We start from the raw sequence: 17,203 nt of genomic DNA, 5'->3' as shown, positions 1-17,203 counted from the left end.
ATCCTTGTGTCACCTCTGAGCTTTAGTGGAGCGGTCACGTTCCTCAAGAGGAGTCATTGTTTAGAGCCATCACCTTCACACAAACAAAGCGTTAGACTGAAGGGAAAGGAACAATACGCCACAATTCTACCTCGACCCTTGGAAGACGCTTACCTGCTGAATTAACATCCATGTCAACTCACACACATCTTGTTTATTTCGTAGAGGGAGATGCTTTTTATTTCTGTGTGAATACAAAAGGTTAATTCATATTCACATATGGTGTTCAGATATAGTGCGTCTTTCGTTCAGTTTGTCACCCGGGTAGAGCTGCTGCAGAATGTGTGGACGAATAGCTAAATGCTAAGAACAAACACTCAGTTTCCACACAGGTTTATTCAATGAGAATTCACAATGTTGCTCACACAAGGAAAACAAAAGAATACAAATCTTACTGCATTGGTTATGGCACATGACAAGGTCACTGTATTCTCCACTTTGAAACCTATGAATGAGGACGTCTGATGTTTCACCACAGTGTTGGTAAGCTAGCTGCAGTGCATTTACTGCAGAACAAATAAAAAGCAACAGTGCATAGACAAACATTTATGGCTGAATCCTATCCAGATATCTGTGCATACATTTGTCTGCTGACTATGTGCACAAACTTTGTATCAGAGGAAAATGTTGTCAATAAGCGTTACACATGTTTGTGTAGGGTTTGCACATCTGCTGGCTATATTTGGAAATGTTATTCTTTGTGAAAGCATTCGCATCACATTATACTAGAAACGGTACGAGCACGGTTTATAAAAAATAAATATCCATTTCTTACTGCTGAAAAATAAGATTTGAAAACATCTTCCCAAGTAAGACAGTTGCAAAAATACAAAAAGGCGATTACTCAAGTGTTATGGGTTACAGATATCAGTGTTGAAAAGTTAAAAAAAACATACATTTCATAGACAATAACTAGTGTTTATGTTGCTCTTGGACGCTGAAATGTGTTGACGACTGCACCGATACTCAACGGAGTATTTCAATCGCTCCATTTTCAACTCCAGCACCGACAAATACTGTATATAAAAAGGTACTAGAGTTGTAAATGTGGGACGTTCTTTGTGGTAGTTCAGACTAACTTCTACGTAGGATCACAGTGGTATATCCCTCTCTGAGATAAATTTACTTTCTGGACATATGGACACGAATGAGAGGGTTTGCTGTTTGTGACAAATCTTGATGGAGATATTCACAATAAGATAGAGAACACAGGATTGAAATATGATATAACAGCAACATGTCTTTCTAGATTAGCCCCGACTTGTACCTCTCACACCATTTTCTAAAAAAATCAAATACTCTGCAACCTTTGAAAAAACGGGAAAGTTGTTTCACGACACAGTTTTGAAAGAATATTTCCAAATATTCTGAAAGACTTTTGTTTGAATATGTAAATTGATTATTTTGCCGTAGACATTGGGCAGAACACGTGTCATTTCCAGCTACCATCTTTGTTTAATTTCATCCTGATCATAAAAAGGAAAAATAATAAAGACTAATGTCTATTGTACTTTAAATTGAACTGTTTTTCAGATGTTTTGGGGGGAAAGCACATGCACGTTGGCTCTGTGACGTCAATGTAATGGTCATAAACGAGAGGCCCAAACTGGGGGAATCCAGCACCTGTGACCTGTTACTTTGTAAATCCATTCACCATGCTGTAAACAGTCTTTGGAACTACTTTCTACAAAGAAAATAGTCCCGATGAAATCAGTCAGTGTGTTGTGTTACTTACCCAGAGTAATCAGGACATTGTTTCTAAATCTCAACACCTTACTAGCTAGCACTAAGCACGCCAATTTTAATATTCATATCAACGTTATAGCGACTGCTAGCTGACAAGTCACAAACAGCAAATAAATGAAACATTCACAGACAACAAATATGGCTGCCGGAGCGTTACTGGGTGTCACCTGAGCTTAACTTAGGTTCAATAAGCGGGATGATCCTGTATCGCACCGTATACGAGGGGCTAACACACAAACTATTTATTCATGAGAAGAAAATACTTATTTACAAAAGATAGAAAAGTATGTGTGGACAAAAGCATGACTTCGTCCAGTGTCGTGTGTGTGTGTGTGTGTGTGTGCGTCTATCTCTTGGCGTGGCTGTCGTAGCTGTTCTCGATGCACAGCACGACGTAGGCGCTGGAGCAGCTGCTGGTGCTCTGCTGGAGCAGACTGCCGCTCTGCAGCGACGACGCCATGCCGGTTACCGCCCGGTTGCCCACGCGCCACATCTCGCACAAGCTGTCGACGTGGCCCAACCCGGCGCCGGTTGACCCGTGCCACAGCATCTTCTCTGGCCTGGCATTAATAGAGAAAAAGTAGCATGAAGTTAGAAAAGTTTGAGGGACTTTTCTTGCAATTGTGTCATACATTCATAGGTCATTTGGCTCACCATGTGCTGTCATTAAGAACATCTTTGCCATCAAAGGAGTAGATCGGCACGTTGTCCTTTAATCTGCCGTCATTGAAGACGGCGTCCCAGTTGTCAAACAGAACCTCGTCCTGACAAAGAGGAGACAATTAGTACAAAGACCTTGTAGGCAGATTTTGTGTCCTTTGGACAGACCCAGGCTAGCTGTTTCCCCCTGTTTACAGTATTTTGTGCTAAGCTAAGCTAACCAACTGCTGGTTGTAGCTTCATATACACTTTGAACTATTCCTTTAAATGGTCGCATAAACACCTTCAGGTTCACTATTGGCATACGGTCCCTGTCGGCCATGCGGACGATGCTGTGCAGATCCTGGAGTTTGGCGGACAGGAAGGCCCGGAAAGTCCCCTTCATCCCGGCGGCCTGAGCCTGAGTGAAGCACATGTAGTCTGCACCGCGGATGCTCCGCATGGAGCCGGTCTGAGGGCTGTTCAGGGCGATGAGGTGGAGCTGTGGGAACACCAATATAATCAATTGTAATATTCTATTTTACAGTAAAACCTAGAGCAGCTTTTAAAGTGGCATCTCTCACCCCTGGACCTGAGGTATGACGGTGGACCGGAGTCTCGTGCACAGGAGGTGGTGGTCTTCGCTGGGGAGTGACTGGGTAACGAGTGTCCGGGTAGGCGGGACGTTCCTGGGCCGTATTCACAGAAAACCTACCGTCTGGTTGATTTATCCGGTCGGAGTAACTTGGAAACCTCGGATCTGTTGGAGGTGGGAACCGCGGATCCGGCTGATATCGTGTGTCAGGTTGGTGTTGGGGATCAGAGTGGGTCGGGTATCTGGGGTCAGGGTTTGACGGGTATCTGGGGTCAGGGTTTGACGGGTATCTGGGGTCAGGGTGATGCTGGTCCGGGTGATGCGGGTCTGGGTGATGCTGGTCCGGGTGATGCTGGTCCGGGTGATGCTGGTCTGGGTGATGCGGGTCCGGGTGATGCTGGTCCGGGTGATGCTGGTCCGGGTGATGCTGGTCCGGGTGATGCTGGTCTGGGTGCGACTGCTGCCCAGAGTCGCCGTGGACCGGACTCTCAGGTGGCCTTTGGGAGTCGTGTGCAACGTTGTCGGTGTTGGAGTGGTGGTCTGGGTAATAGGGGACGACTGGTGGGGGCTGCACGGCTGATACCTCATTACCCTGAAGATAAAGAGCATCATATGTATTAAAACACGACACATTATATGTTCTGAAGAAGAGAAAAAAGGAAAAAAAGACACTCACGTCCTCACTGGGCAAAGCAATGTAGCTCCCGAGCTGAAACAATAAACAAGACAACTCCATAAATATACATGGGAAGTACTTTTATGTCTCTCCTGCTGGTTTAAAAAGGTATTTTATTACCTGGACTTGACGAACTCCATCTCGGACCCGTAAGTAGAGATCTGTTTGTTCTATGACGTAGACCAGAGAGCCCTCAGGCTGTCTTCTAGCGGTGGCTGTCATGGTCTCATAAGACCTCAACACCGTCACCTACAAACGCAAAACAAACTCTTAAAAGTGAACCGAGCTTTTCTCCTACAGCTATGATGACAGTGGCATTTGTATTTCATGATATATTGTTAGATAATACGGAAATAAAGCAGAAAACTAGTTCTCTCACCCCTGATGAGTATCCAGGTTGTCCAGGCACTCCAGGCGGTCCCGGAGGTCCAGGAATATTGATGGCTGTCATTCAAAAAGAGGACGGAAATCAGACTGAAGGCCTTAATAAATGACCTTTTGCAATAGTTGTGACACTCTTTCAATTAATGGTTTGAATAGATTCATGTAGTGAGAGGACCAACTATCAGGAGCAGCAGTCTGTCTGAGGCAAGCTGTTGTACAGCCTAAAGCTACTGGAAGATATTTTATTGGGTTTAGCAAAATGTTCAGAGTGAATTTCAGTTTCGCAGCATATATGTCGAGCGCTTTTATTGTGAAAGGTAAGAACAGAAGTTTGTCAAGGTTGAAATAAGTAAAGTCTCTGGAGCCTCCATGTTGTTTGAATATGTCCGTTGCACACATGTGATTGGTCGATACATTTACAACTATGCCGTCGACGTGTGCACGAAACAAACGCCCCCAGTGTGTAAAGGCCTTTAATGGTGACTATCTGAGTGACTTTATGATTAGGACTCACTCTGTGTGCCCCTGTGTGCTCCAGGTAAGGATGCTCCCGGAGGTCCGGGCGGCCCTGGTGGTCCAGGTTGCCCATCGTAGCCTCTTCCTGGTTGACCAAGTGGCCCCTGAGGGCCAGGCGGACCAATGATGGATTCGCCTCTTGGGCCCTGATGTGGAAGGACAGAAAAGTGTTTTAGATTTTGACTTATTTGAGCAGACAGCTTTATGTTTTTGACAGAGGGATCTTACAGGAGGTCCAGGTACTCCTGGGACGCCGACTCCGCTCCCTCCGTAGCGGGGGTCGTAATATCCTCCGGCCGGTTCTCCTTTCTCTCCTTTGTAGCCCGGTAAGCCTGGGTCACCTTTCAACTCATTCTGTACACATAAACATCCAAGACTTATCAATAAAAATCATACTAAGGCTAATAATTTAACCATAGACGTCAGAGTGGACTCTTACCCTTAAAGTGTAAATGTCAACGGTTGATCCGGCACCTGGATCAGAAACAAAATGCTTCGCTTTGAATTTGTCTAAAAACATTTTCAGTTTTTCCTGCACACATTTTTGCACAGACGAAGAGGCGCTACCTGTAATTCCAAGTGTCCCCGGTGGTCCTCGATCACCTTTCTCTCCTTTAAAAGCTACAAAACAAGAGGAACAGCAACAAAGTATTAACAGGCTAGCTGTTTCCAGTCTTTATGCTAAGCTAAGCTAAGCGGTTGTAGCTTTATATTGAACAGACAGACACTATTCCTTTATGAAGTGAGTTTACCTGGGTGATGCCTGGAATGATCCTCAAATGCCTAAAATAAAAACAAAGATGATTGTTCATAATCATAAGTAGCAACATTTAAGTATCTAATCTTATTTAAGTAACGTAAAGTTTCGTATTACTTTTAATATATCAGCATTTAGTTTTTAATTTACTGGACATAAATAAGACAAACCAATAAATAAAATAAATCCTCACTGAGATGCTGTCTGTGCTAAAAGCAGGTCCTGGAGGTCCAGGGGGGCCCGGTGGACCTGGAGGACCCTGGGACACAACAACATATTGATTACTGTGTGCTGATGGCCTGAAGATAAAAGCTCAAAAGCGAATGAGACTGAAATTCAAGCTCAGTGGACTTTTAAATGAGACAAATCTGTGATACTCACAGAGTAACCAGATCCGTATCCAGTGCTCGAGTCTCCCTTCTCTCCTCTGACGCCGTTCAGCCCCGGTCGACCCTACGATATAAAATCACATTTTGACATCAAATATGAACAAGATTAAAGCCCCTATGTGTATAAATTAAACATGTCTGACTCTGTGGACTTGCTTGTTCTGTTTTTAAACTTGATTTGAAAATGTAGCAGGAAATCTACTTACAGGTCTACCTGGTATCCCAATCTCTCCCTTCTGTCCTGAAGGACCAGAAGGACCCTGGAGAAGAAGAAAAGAACCGGTTTATTATACTCAATGCTGTTAGTTATTGTATGTCATATCAGCAAAACGATCAAAATGTGGTAAATAAAGATATGGCTCGCACTGTAGGTCCCTCTGGGCCAGGGGGTCCTTCATCGCCCTGTAAATGAATACGTAAACACACTGTAAAAACGGGCATTTCAGGCAATTAATCACTTAATTAGATGCTTAAATTCCTGGATCTCAAAGAGAACAAGCAGGACAGAAAGAAAGCTAGATGTAACATTGTGCAGACATGTGGTGAATGCATCCTCGTGGCTCGATAGCCGGTCATTCATAAAAAGGTTTTTACCGGCCGTCCTGACAGACCCCCGATGTACTGAGGTCTCCCATCAGGCCCCAGGATGAGACCAGGTTCTCCTTTCGCCCCCTGAACAAAACAACATGTTTAACTCAAACCACCGCTGCAACTTAACGAGATAGATCTTTCCTGAAAAGAGGACCGTATATAAATGAAATATAGATTATCTTACTTTAGGTGCATATCCTGGAGGACCTGAGTCTCCCTTGTCTCCTTTTGGTCCCGAGGGTCCCTGAATAAAAACACATAATAAACTGACTTCCGTCCCTTTCGTCATTGATTTTCCGATCTGTGTGATATTGATAACGATACTTACTGGGAATCCTGCTCGACCAGGAACACCATCCCCTCCCTGAAGAAAAGAGAGTGATAAGACATGAAGAAAGAGAAGAAATAATGTGCAAACGTGTTAAAGCAACTTTAGTTTGGTTTAGCTTTCTGGTGAGTCAGTTAGGGAACAACTCACCTGCAACCCTTCGCTCCAATAAACGTCATTATACTACAGCAAGACAAAGTTAGGTCAGTTAGTGTGGAGGTGAACAAACAGCTATGCAGGCAGTGACTGTTAGTGAAGATGAGTAACTCAAACATTAAGTGATGGCAGGCTTTCATGTGGGGGTTAAGTTCATTCTTCATACGTCATGGACCTCCGACTCACATCGCTTGTCTGGTAGGTGACTTGTCCTGGAGTACCGGGAGGCCCTGGAGGTCCAGGAAGCCCCCCACCTTTCCCAGGCAGACCCTGCCACAAAAACAAAAAATCATCCGTAAGAAGAGCATATTGACATCGACATATAGTGAGAAGATGAAAAAGAGATGTAGAGATGTAGTGTAGTAGAAGTACCTTAAGTTTGTACCTACGTAAAGCACTTGGTGACATTCCACCATTGGTTATATGTATATTCATTGCATGCAGACCAAAAGATGACAGCTAAACAAATATATTAGCATACAAACAATCTACATGTTTGAAATATTTTGCACACGACTCACCGGCTCTCCTCTCTGTCCACTGTCTCCCTTTGCACCCTAAAAATGTTAATTCCATGAAAACAAGCAACATGTAAAACCAGAATATGTGCAATCATGTCTAATATGTTACACTGGTCACAAAAACAACAACTCCCAGAATTCATCTGGCCTCATACCGGCTGTCCTGTGAACCCGTCGAGACCTGGAATCCCAGGAGCTCCTCTTGCTCCATCTGATCCTTTCTCTCCATGATTACCTGGCAACCCTGGCCTACCCTGTAAATCATGATGACACATTACTCACACCAAGAACATCCCTCCATTAACAACAACAGCAGCAGCTAGATTTGTGCTGTATAATTGCTGTAATTCAGAGACTCTGCAGTACTTACAGGTAGACCTGCGATACCAGATGGACCCTGGAAGACAGAACACAGAAACATGAGGCAGGGCGTCGTCTGCAAAGAGACGCTTTAACGTTTAGGTGATCGGGTACCTGAGGTCCAGGTGGGCCATCGAGTCCGGGAAAGCCATTGTTTGTCTCGTATCCATCCTGGTTACCCTGTAAGGAGAGAGGAGAGGGTTTCTATCCGATATTTCCTTTCTCGTACTGGCTTACTTTCTATACGTTTGTATGGATTCATTATGACAAGAGCCGTTAAATATTCGCTGTGTGGATTCACGACTAAAACTGTGCAGGAGAATGCATCACATGAGCACATTCTGTTTAATAAATCTCAACCATTGTGAAGCCGGGCGCAAGTTCACCAAATACGGATGTAGAAATGCCCTTAAATATAAGTTTGATGGCTCAAATGTAAATAAAAAGAATGACACAGTACTCATAAAACGGTATGTAACACCTCTACTCACATGACCAAAGCGGCTCGGTGGTCCTGGTGGGCCAGGGGGTCCTGCAGGTCCAACTGGTCCCATGGGACCTGGAAGCCCTGCCAGCCCGGACTGCCCAGAAGTACCTGGCAGTCCGAGGTCACCCTGAGCACCCTGAGGTGAGGAAGGACAGTTTGACTCCTGTTATCAGCAGTTTAAGAGACTTTTAATGTAGGTGAGGTAAAAGAGGACATGCAAGAGACGTGTGCAGAGACAGTCTCAACAAAAAACAGACCAGATATCACACTCAGGAGAGGGAAGGTAACACTTCATACTAGTTAGGTTGAGGAAGCTTCAGAAGGACAGAGACTCACAGCAACGTATGTTAAGAGGTGAAATGGAAGCTGATAAAAGCTTGAGAGGAAGGAAACCACCAAAGCAGAGACCCCCCCAGTACCTGCGACCCATTACACACCGTAGCGGATGGAGCAAAGTAGGAAAACAGGCCGGTGAAAAAGTTGGAGTCCTGCGAGGAAGGCAACAAACACGGAGGACAGAATCTATCTGGATGCGCCCGCCACACATTCTGCATTTTGATTTTGAGTTCAAGAACAAACATTAAGATTTAACTTTGACGTCTAAACTCACCTTTTCTCCAGATGCTCCCGGAAGACCGAGCTCACCGCCGTGACCCTGGAGGGGAAAGATGTTTGTGATGAAAAACAAAATGAAAAAAACAACTAATATTCAGCAGTTGACATCAATCGGTGCTTTTGTCACCTTCTCTCCTCCGGATCCCGCTTGACCTATTCTACCAGGAGGACCAGGAGGACCCTGTAAAAGCACACAATCATTATTATTATTATTATTAGTTATTATTATCACAAAACCCAAAAGTGATATATTAAAGCAGTTTGACATGTCTGAAAAATCAGCAAACTCACTGGTAGACCAGGGACTCCATCCTGTCCAGGTGGTCCAGGGGGTCCGAAAGCGACTGGACCGTTGGCTCCCAGAGCCACTGAAACCCCAGGAGGGCCAGGAGGCCCCGGGGGGCCCGGAGGACCTAGGGCACCCTGATAACAAATCAAACAGTCAATATGTTGTGCAAAAAAACAAATCGTGTTTAGTTTGAACGGTCGTCAACACACCCGGATTTTGTCAGAGTCTGGGAATCCTGAGCCCTCCATGTCGAAAAACGTCTATCAACACAAAATAAAATACAGTGAAAAGTCTAGAAACTATAAAAGTGAATGAATAGAGGGTTTGAAGTGTGGACGTACTGGGCGGTCACCGGTCCCATGTCCAGGAGGTCCTGGTAGACCGGGGGGGCCTCTGGGTCCTGGTTGACCCTCTCCAAGCTCACCCTGGAAATATCACACATTATAACGCTAAATAAACCTTTTTTCTGTCGTATAATAACTGTGCAAGGATGAACACAATGCATCCATCTTATTCCACTACAACCTTCTGGCCGTTAGCACCAGATGTTCCGGGACTTCCTGGTAAACCTTGTGGCCCAGCGGGACCCTGGGAACAGGAGCAACAGAGTTACACTAATGTTTTAATTATCTAGAGAAGTCCATCAGTCCTAAATCTGTGCAACAAAAACAAAGACGCTTACAGCTTTCCCATCTTCTCCTGGATCACCCTAAAAGAGAACCAACAGTCAGTGAGTGACATTAATACAGTAAATCATTACATTTGTGAAAAACAAGCCTTTCTGTACTAACAGGTTCTCCATCATCTCCTGCAGCCCCGTCTGACCCCGGTGGTCCAGGAGGTCCGGAGGGTCCAGACACCTGCTGCACAACAGAGCCGTCCCCAAGTCGAACCACCTCAGCTGCAGGTCCGGGAGGACCAGGGAGCCCGGCGGGCCCCTGAGCCCCAGGATCTCCTTTATTGCCGGAGTATCCGAAGCCTGAATTACCCTGGAGAGGAAGGAAAACAGGGTTTTCAGCGAAACATGTTCGCTAATGAAGATGTTGCGTCCCTCAGTGTGAACAACGTTAACGTACCTTTGCCCCCTTTTCTCCCTGAAATAAAGAAAAACAGACAAATATGAAGTTGCGTGTGTGATTTGCAGCCGATTTCACATTTCATGCACACAGAGTGATGTTTCTACCTTCTGGCCTCCTTCTCCACCCTGAGAGGAGGAACCGGAGGAGCCGGAGCTGGAGCCCGACTCTCCCTTCCGCCCCGGGAGGCCCGTGTCCCCCGATAACCCTTTATCTCCTCTGTCTCCTTTCTCACCTTTTGCACCGCCGGGACCTGAAGGACGCGTCACATTAGGAAAGTCAGGAAGAACTTCAACACATCGTGCAGAGAGAACGCTCCAAACAAACGCAAACACACAGACGGACGCCACATGTTGCTGAAAGCATTATGAATTACTGGATGTTTTTACTGGAACTTTGTGGATGACAACTTGACTACGGTCACATGTACTACCGTGTGTCCTCAAAGCAAGTATAACATGGAGAAAGAAAAATGTAAAAATAACTATTCAAGATCGCCATGATTGGCATGTTCATTGAGCTCTTTGTAAGTAATCAAGTTAGTTAAACAAAAATAAAATGTAAATATGAAATATACTGCATGTGTACTGTATCGGGATATGTCTCTAATATTAAGGATCATTTTTAATCATCACAACCACCACCAAAATGTACAAGTACATAGTCACGCGAAAGCATAAAGAGTCAAATATCAATTATTACAATGCAAAAAACAAGTGTGTAATGAAAGACAGTGTTAACGTGAAGGAACAGATGTGTTTGCATTGTGTTTGTGACAATTGACGGGTTTTCTCTCGGTAGTCTGGCGCCACCTAGTGGACACATTGAGCTCAGTGGAAGCTGTGACGCCAGAGGGCGCTACTGCACAACTCATTCTATTAATACCAAGAACATTTGCACATCTATATTTACTATTTGTTTTGTATTAATGTCCGTTTTCCTCCAAACAGAACCAAAAAACAACCTTGTGATTTAAAAGTACATTTTATTAAATTTGGTAAATATCTATTATGTATTCTTGTAGATTCCGATGCTTCATAAAGATAATTTAATGCAAAGGTTGTGGGTTAATTACCTGATTGAAGCTAGAATAATGATGATTTATTCTATGAATTATTTATAGCTAGTGCTAATCTGTAATACTTCCTTTACATATATGTTAATGCTTCGTTGGATCCAATATCCGATGCTTTGTGAGCAGCGGCATGTTTGGTGTGATAATTTGTCTAAACTCACATATTCATTTAGGAATAAGCATGTAAGCACAATATCTGAAATAACCAGGGTCTTAAAAGTAGACTTTGACACAGGGCCTCAGCAGAACAAACTGTAGACTCTGACTGCAGAACATGTTGAATCAGCCACAGATTGGAAAGAAACCACACGTCAACCTCCACCAACATGCTCGCAGCTCCAAACACACGAGAAAGCCCAGCAGCTGGAGACACACTGCTCATTCTATGCTACGATAGGATGGCCACATGCTGATCAGGACATAATCCTAATCTGCCCCCCCAGCGACCCACCTCTCGGGCCCGGTGATCCGGGCAGGCTGTTGTCCGCCACCGGCCGCTGAAGCCTGACATCTAAAGTCAACACAAACACAACTTTACCGGCTGCACGGGGCCTGCAAGTGATGGCTTGTAGAGCGGAGAATGCGTTGCCTCGTTAAAGTCTGTCTGCGGTTTTTGAGCGAGGTGAAGGACAAAGAAACTTGTAGGATGTGTTAATCTGCGTATGCGGGTTTCTGAAGCAGATTTTAAAACCAAAAGTGAATTTCCTTTTCTCCTTAAAAGCAGCTTCTTCAGCACTTAAGTGACATTGTAAAACCAAAACTTCTGTAACTATCCACATGAGGGAGCTGAGGAGTTTCACATGTCACCAGCACGTTGAAACCCTGCAGCAGAACTCCCCTCACCTTCAGGTCCAGACAAGCACCCTTCTGCACGTATTTATGGATAAAAGCACAGTGAGTCTACAAGGTGTTTTGTTGGCAGCGGCTGCTGTATGATTAAAAACTTCCATTACACATTTTTCCGCAGTGTGATGGCCGACTTGGCAGCCACACACTGAAGATTTGCAGTCGTAAGCGATTCCACTGACGGCGATGAAGAGCTTTTACCTGTTTCTTTGAGTCTGGTTCTATCTGAGGATATCAGAGGGGGTTCAGGTACCGGCCGCAAGGAAGGAGGTGTGGTCTGGAAACACAATACAGCACATCAACCAGTTAATTACATTCAAACAAAGATAATTCAGCTTTCCACTGTGCTGCTGTAACATGCTAACTTCTATATTCATTCATGCACTTTCATTTTAAATAATGAAAGAAGTGAAAAGACAAACCTTCACCGAGTGTCCCGTCTGTCTCCTGTCGCCTTCACCGCTGCCAAAGTCTCCAGAGGCCTACGAGACCGGGAGAGAAAAGATGTTACACACACAAGTATTCAGACACTTAGAATGAAATATGTTTTTAAAACTAAATACTCACAGCGTCAGAGTCGTCCTCATCGTCACACATACGCTCAGCGGCCCGATGGTTTCCCACCACTTTCAGATCTGCAATCTCCCCCTGAACACACACACACACACACACACACACACACACACACACACACACACACACACACACACACACACACACACACACACACACACACACACACACACACACACACACACACACACACACACACACACACAGTCTTATTTATTTATGACTCATTGTTTGTGATCAGTCATGACATTAGCTTCCTCTGAAACCTCCAAAGAGAAATGACTCAGAGCAGAATAATGTGTCAGCTGCTTTTAACACGGTCCTTGAATGATTTTAAATCCGTTAGAGATCTTATTCTGGCTCTTTAACACGGCGCAGACTTTTGGAGTCAAGGTTGATTTTATGATGCGTGACAACATCCTGCCTTAGAGACCGGTTTGTGTTCTGAAAATGTATTTTTTTTTGCATTGATTTTGGCCCAGAGATGCAAAGGTTGCTGCAAAGATGCAGTTTGGACATATCAATTTCCTCTCCACTTCAAAGGCCATGTGACCGTCACCTGGGTCACTGACTGGGTGCAAGCTGAGAGGTCAGAGGCCAAAAAGGTGAGAGGGGTCAAGTAACAGATTTACAAGAACGAGCAGGGTTACGTCTGCCTGTTGCCTGGTGTGCCCCAGACCTGCTCTGAGGAGCCACAGGGAGAAATTAAAGAGGGATCTGACCCGACGAAGAGGTCACACTTCCACATACAAACACCCTCACACACCTGCTCTTTTAGCACACAGTGAATTACTTCTCCGGCTCCCGTGGGTGACATTTGGAGGATTCATGGCTGGATTTTCATTCATTTCTGTCATGAATGTGATGAGCAAACATCTCTTCAGCACTTGAGCATTTCCTCTGCTGGTACCCTGGAGTTTATGGTCAGAAGATGAGACTACTCCTCCAAAAAGATTTTATAGTCTGTAAAAGTGATCATTTTGTTACAAATATGTGTTGCTTCATCTATATAATGTACTCTAATGTTGTGCATCTTCTTTCCTTGTTTTCAGAGTTGAATATGTTCCTATTCTTTATTTTAAGTTTGATGATTGTGCAGCTGTCTTTTGTCCAAATTTGGAAGACCCAACGGGTGTAACCTCATCAGCTCATACCATAAATGTGTGACACACATCCTCTTGTTTGTACCTTTATTTGGGGTTCAATATATTACCTGGAACTTGTCATTGTCGGCTCCTCCTGCCTGACCCACAAAGATCCCCGCCCCGGCGTCGAGCTCCATGGGATCCGGCGAACGCTCAAACTTCATCACCTGCGGCTCAGAGTCGCAGCCCTGGTAGAAGGTCACCTGCTCCTCAAAGACAGACAGCGAGAAGCGGCTCCAGGTGTCCACCAGGCTCGGCACGTCAAAGCTGGCTGCCTCGTACGAAGCCTCGGAGTCGGGCTCGGTGTAGAAGAACTGCACCCTCTGACGGCCGGACTGCACCGCACTGAGCTTGACGCCGATGTACATGAGCTTCTGTGGCCCGTCGGTGATGGAGAAGAGTACGGAGGCGGCGGGAGTGGAGGGCTTGATGTGGAAGAGGAGGGAGAAGTGGCGGTGGAAAGGGTTGGGGACGTGGGCCAGAGCCGGCTGGCCCGACACCGCCGCAGCGGTGAAGACGTAGGCGGTCTCCCCCCTCGGCCCGTATGTCTTGGTGATCTCATCTGGTGGAGGGTCTCCGAGTAGCTGGAGCAAAGAGACGCCGCTCTCCTCTGCAGGAAACAAAGAGACAGGAAATTAAGAAGTCGAAAGACATACTTTTAAAAACGTTAGACGAGAACTGCCTTCAGATGCAGAATGAACAAAATCACCAGCCAACGAAAAACTACTTTCAATACAAGACGTGTTTTGTCGTTACTTCATAAGACATTGTAGAATTCCAGGAGAAATAATACGTCTTTTAAAGACGTTTCTTCTGCTTTAGGGATCTTTTTGACCCAATACAGGTTAGGATGTGTTAAAACTTTCACTGCAGGAAGTGCAACAAGTTAGGAAACGGCTTTAAATGAGTCACCGACTCCACTGAGACATGACGAGCGCCTCTGGAGCAACAAACCCATCAACCTTTAGGTCAAACTGCAAACCACAGACCAGCGGTCGCTGTGCACTGGGTTGACTGACTAGATGGTTTAACTAATGCTGGATTGAACGTTCTACTTTTATGCCACAGTGAGAATTAATGGGAAAAAAAACTGCTGATGTTTCAGTTCCCATAGATTCAAGCAGCCCAAGAGACCAACAGCTTGTATTCTCATAAAACAGCGTCACAGGGGAGAAAGCATCTTGGACGGCGGACACTTCTCTTGAGGGCGGCCTGTCATCACAGATTCATGAGAGGAGACGACCAAAAAAGTACAATGTGTGCATTAAGGGGTCACGGGGGGTCAGAGGTCGTGGGGGTTTCCCAAGGTTTAATAATGATGTGAAAGTATTACATGCAGCTAAGTTTAGTGTTCAGTCAAAGAACGTAGAGGAAGCTGTCACTCTGACAAAGACCAGCTGCCTGCAAAATGAGAAAATCATAATGTCGGGGGACACTTTCAGTCATGCATGAAACACAGATTTTGTGGCTAAACATGGCAGAAAAAGAGAATTAGAAGCTTAACTTAAATTCATTGATTTTGAAAGACTGTTGCAGCTTCATTTCCTGTTTCAGCCTTAAAGTGAGACATTCATTTCAGGATTGAAAGACATTTTTCACTCTTACATTTGCTTTAAACGTTTATAATTGGTGTCGACAGGATAAAGTGTTTTCTGTCTTTGCACACCTTTAAACTTGCTGAGAGTGAAGTCACATTATTTTGACCAACACTCCACATCTCATGACCAACTGCACATCTGCACTCGCCCACTTAAAACCCTGAACACTTGTTCTCACAAACACCAGTTGCATGAATAACGGTGTTATGTGGTGTCGAACAGCGCAGCAGACTACAGCTAAGCCTGGATTCTGTGGGATTTCATCCGATTGGAGGACACGCCGAGTGGTGTGAGGGCACCTGCTATTGGTCCATCTCAGTGACACAGCTGCTGCAGCTGTTGCATAAAATCAGCTGGTCAGATTATGTAGAGTACTTATTTTTTTTATCTCAAGAAGGAAACTTCCTCTTCTGCAGCAGCATTGTAACTTAAGATCCTGTTTCACTTCACACTTCATACACTCTCACATCTGGAAGCTGTCCAGTCCGACCACAGCTCTCCCACTAAACAGGCCAGTCACAGCTCCCATGAACCAGAACAATGTCTGCAAACTATTCCGTCATGCCAGCTACACACTTTTCTAATTTCCTTATCAGAGTTGCAATCGCAGTCTCAGGCTCTGAATGTATTTACATCTTTCCTGGGAACCAAAATGCAACGAAAGCAATATGACCAACAAAGCACGATTTATGCTTTTCAGGCTATTTCTCTGGTTCATTTCTGGAGTATTCCAACCATTTAGACCCCTAAATAATATTCTATTTAGTTCAGCAGTTAATGCCACAGAACATATTGGAGTGATGCGTGTGTTAAATACCATTAACCTTCAAGTCAGTGATCAGCTGTTTCTTAATCTGTCAATTCTCAAAAGAGCACAGCTGGAAGCTAGCATGACGTGTGAGCGTTGCCTCTGAATCCGTTAACCCTGCTTCTGTCTGCTAGCTTCTTCATGCTAACAGGGCCCTTTGTGTGGAGGAACAACATGCATAAAACATGACCTCATGTATTCTGTTACTTAAATGCCATGTCTGGTTTTTTTACAACATGTAACCCCAGAGAAATTCTATGCCTGTTTTACCGTGTGAAGAAAGAAAAGATGCTGCCAGTGAAGAGAGGCTCAGACAGACAGATGTAGAGGAAATGCGTGTCAGATGTCCATGGGAAAGTGGACCATGAGGGACGAGGAAGCACAGACCGAATCCGTCCCAAAAGCCTGCACACAACATGTCAGTGAAAACAGGCTGAAATGTCATCGAGGCACTGATGGACTCCTCCAGAGGTTTAGGAGTGTAAAGTGCCTCCTCAGGGGGAAGAGGAACAGCTTCCCTGGAGGCCAAGAAACAAAGAGAAGAGGCTCAAATAATAATCTTTTAATCTGCAGTAGACCGGACTTTGTATCCACTGGAGTCTCTTTTAATTATCCCAAACTAACTTAAATGTATCAGAAAATCTGATCAAACTCAGTGAAATCAAACTACTGTCTGAATCTGATTTGTGCAAAAAGTATTTAATTCACAGCAAGCTTTACCGTGTGGCCCGGCCCAAGGTTCAGGCAAGGTTCAGGCAACAAAAGCAATGTTGCTGTTGCAAATAAAAGTCATTTTTTCGGAGACAGGGTTGCAAATAAATCCTTGTATGACCACACCGTGCGATGCCACGCCAGTACTTCACACTGTGCAGGAGCGTTTCAGTGGACAGAAAGAACGTTTGAATCTTCTACATCACAAACTTGATGAAATACTTGCAGAAACATCAAGCAGAGGAATATAATTATATCCAGACAGCAACAAAACAAAGCTGAG

At 44.7% G+C, this 17,203-nt stretch overlaps 1 protein-coding gene across 8 annotated transcripts in view; it reads right to left on the bottom strand.

Moving 5' to 3' along the window:
- Positions 1-356: 356 nt before the first annotated feature.
- The window catches only part of LOC306715453 (uncharacterized protein), a 31,019-nt gene continuing 14,172 nt past the window's right edge, over positions 357-17,203 (bottom strand). For 3 of the 8 annotated variants that reach the window (XM_079185835.1, XM_079185829.1, XM_079185834.1), the window contains exons 2-43: positions 13,872-14,413; positions 12,653-12,733; positions 12,508-12,567; positions 12,287-12,362; positions 11,691-11,750; positions 10,272-10,417; positions 10,165-10,182; positions 9,880-10,077; positions 9,771-9,797; positions 9,614-9,676; positions 9,430-9,513; positions 9,298-9,348; positions 9,091-9,222; positions 8,927-8,980; positions 8,795-8,839; positions 8,622-8,672; positions 8,189-8,320; positions 7,812-7,877; positions 7,708-7,734; positions 7,493-7,591; positions 7,338-7,373; positions 7,003-7,086; positions 6,811-6,843; positions 6,661-6,696; positions 6,517-6,576; positions 6,336-6,413; positions 6,108-6,143; positions 5,948-6,001; positions 5,734-5,805; positions 5,546-5,611; positions 5,348-5,378; positions 5,163-5,216; positions 5,035-5,069; positions 4,824-4,949; positions 4,594-4,741; positions 4,075-4,139; positions 3,816-3,944; positions 3,696-3,728; positions 3,009-3,611; positions 2,729-2,926; positions 2,440-2,549; positions 357-2,345 (exon numbers count right to left, since the gene is read on the bottom strand). In XM_079185835.1, coding sequence (XP_079041961.1) covers positions 2,132-2,345; positions 2,440-2,549; positions 2,729-2,926; positions 3,009-3,611; positions 3,696-3,728; positions 3,816-3,944; positions 4,075-4,139; positions 4,594-4,741; positions 4,824-4,949; positions 5,035-5,069; positions 5,163-5,216; positions 5,348-5,378; positions 5,546-5,611; positions 5,734-5,805; positions 5,948-6,001; positions 6,108-6,143; positions 6,336-6,413; positions 6,517-6,576; positions 6,661-6,696; positions 6,811-6,843; positions 7,003-7,086; positions 7,338-7,373; positions 7,493-7,591; positions 7,708-7,734; positions 7,812-7,877; positions 8,189-8,320; positions 8,622-8,672; positions 8,795-8,839; positions 8,927-8,980; positions 9,091-9,222; positions 9,298-9,348; positions 9,430-9,513; positions 9,614-9,676; positions 9,771-9,797; positions 9,880-10,077; positions 10,165-10,182; positions 10,272-10,417; positions 11,691-11,750; positions 12,287-12,362; positions 12,508-12,567; positions 12,653-12,733; positions 13,872-14,413 — 4,313 coding nt within the window. In that variant the 3' untranslated portion in view covers positions 357-2,131. Of the gene's footprint in view, positions 2,346-2,439; positions 2,550-2,728; positions 2,927-3,008; positions 3,612-3,695; positions 3,729-3,815; positions 3,945-4,074; positions 4,140-4,593; positions 4,742-4,823; positions 4,950-5,034; positions 5,070-5,162; positions 5,217-5,347; positions 5,379-5,545; positions 5,612-5,733; positions 5,806-5,947; positions 6,002-6,107; positions 6,144-6,335; positions 6,414-6,516; positions 6,577-6,660; positions 6,697-6,810; positions 6,844-7,002; positions 7,087-7,337; positions 7,374-7,492; positions 7,592-7,707; positions 7,735-7,811; positions 7,878-8,188; positions 8,321-8,621; positions 8,673-8,794; positions 8,840-8,926; positions 8,981-9,090; positions 9,223-9,297; positions 9,349-9,429; positions 9,514-9,613; positions 9,677-9,770; positions 9,798-9,879; positions 10,078-10,164; positions 10,183-10,253; positions 10,418-11,690; positions 11,751-12,286; positions 12,363-12,507; positions 12,568-12,652; positions 12,734-13,871; positions 14,414-17,203 lie in introns of all 8 variants that reach the window. The other 5 variants (XM_079185833.1, XM_079185836.1, XM_079185830.1 and 2 more) reach the window with 4 other exon arrangements.

This window comes from Pholis gunnellus (assembly GCF_910591455.1).
Source record: "Pholis gunnellus genome assembly, chromosome: 24".
NCBI classification, from domain to species: Eukaryota; Metazoa; Chordata; class Actinopteri; order Perciformes; family Pholidae; genus Pholis; species Pholis gunnellus.
The sequence above is the reverse complement of the archived record's forward strand: the minus strand, read 5'-3'. Positions and strand labels throughout refer to the sequence as shown.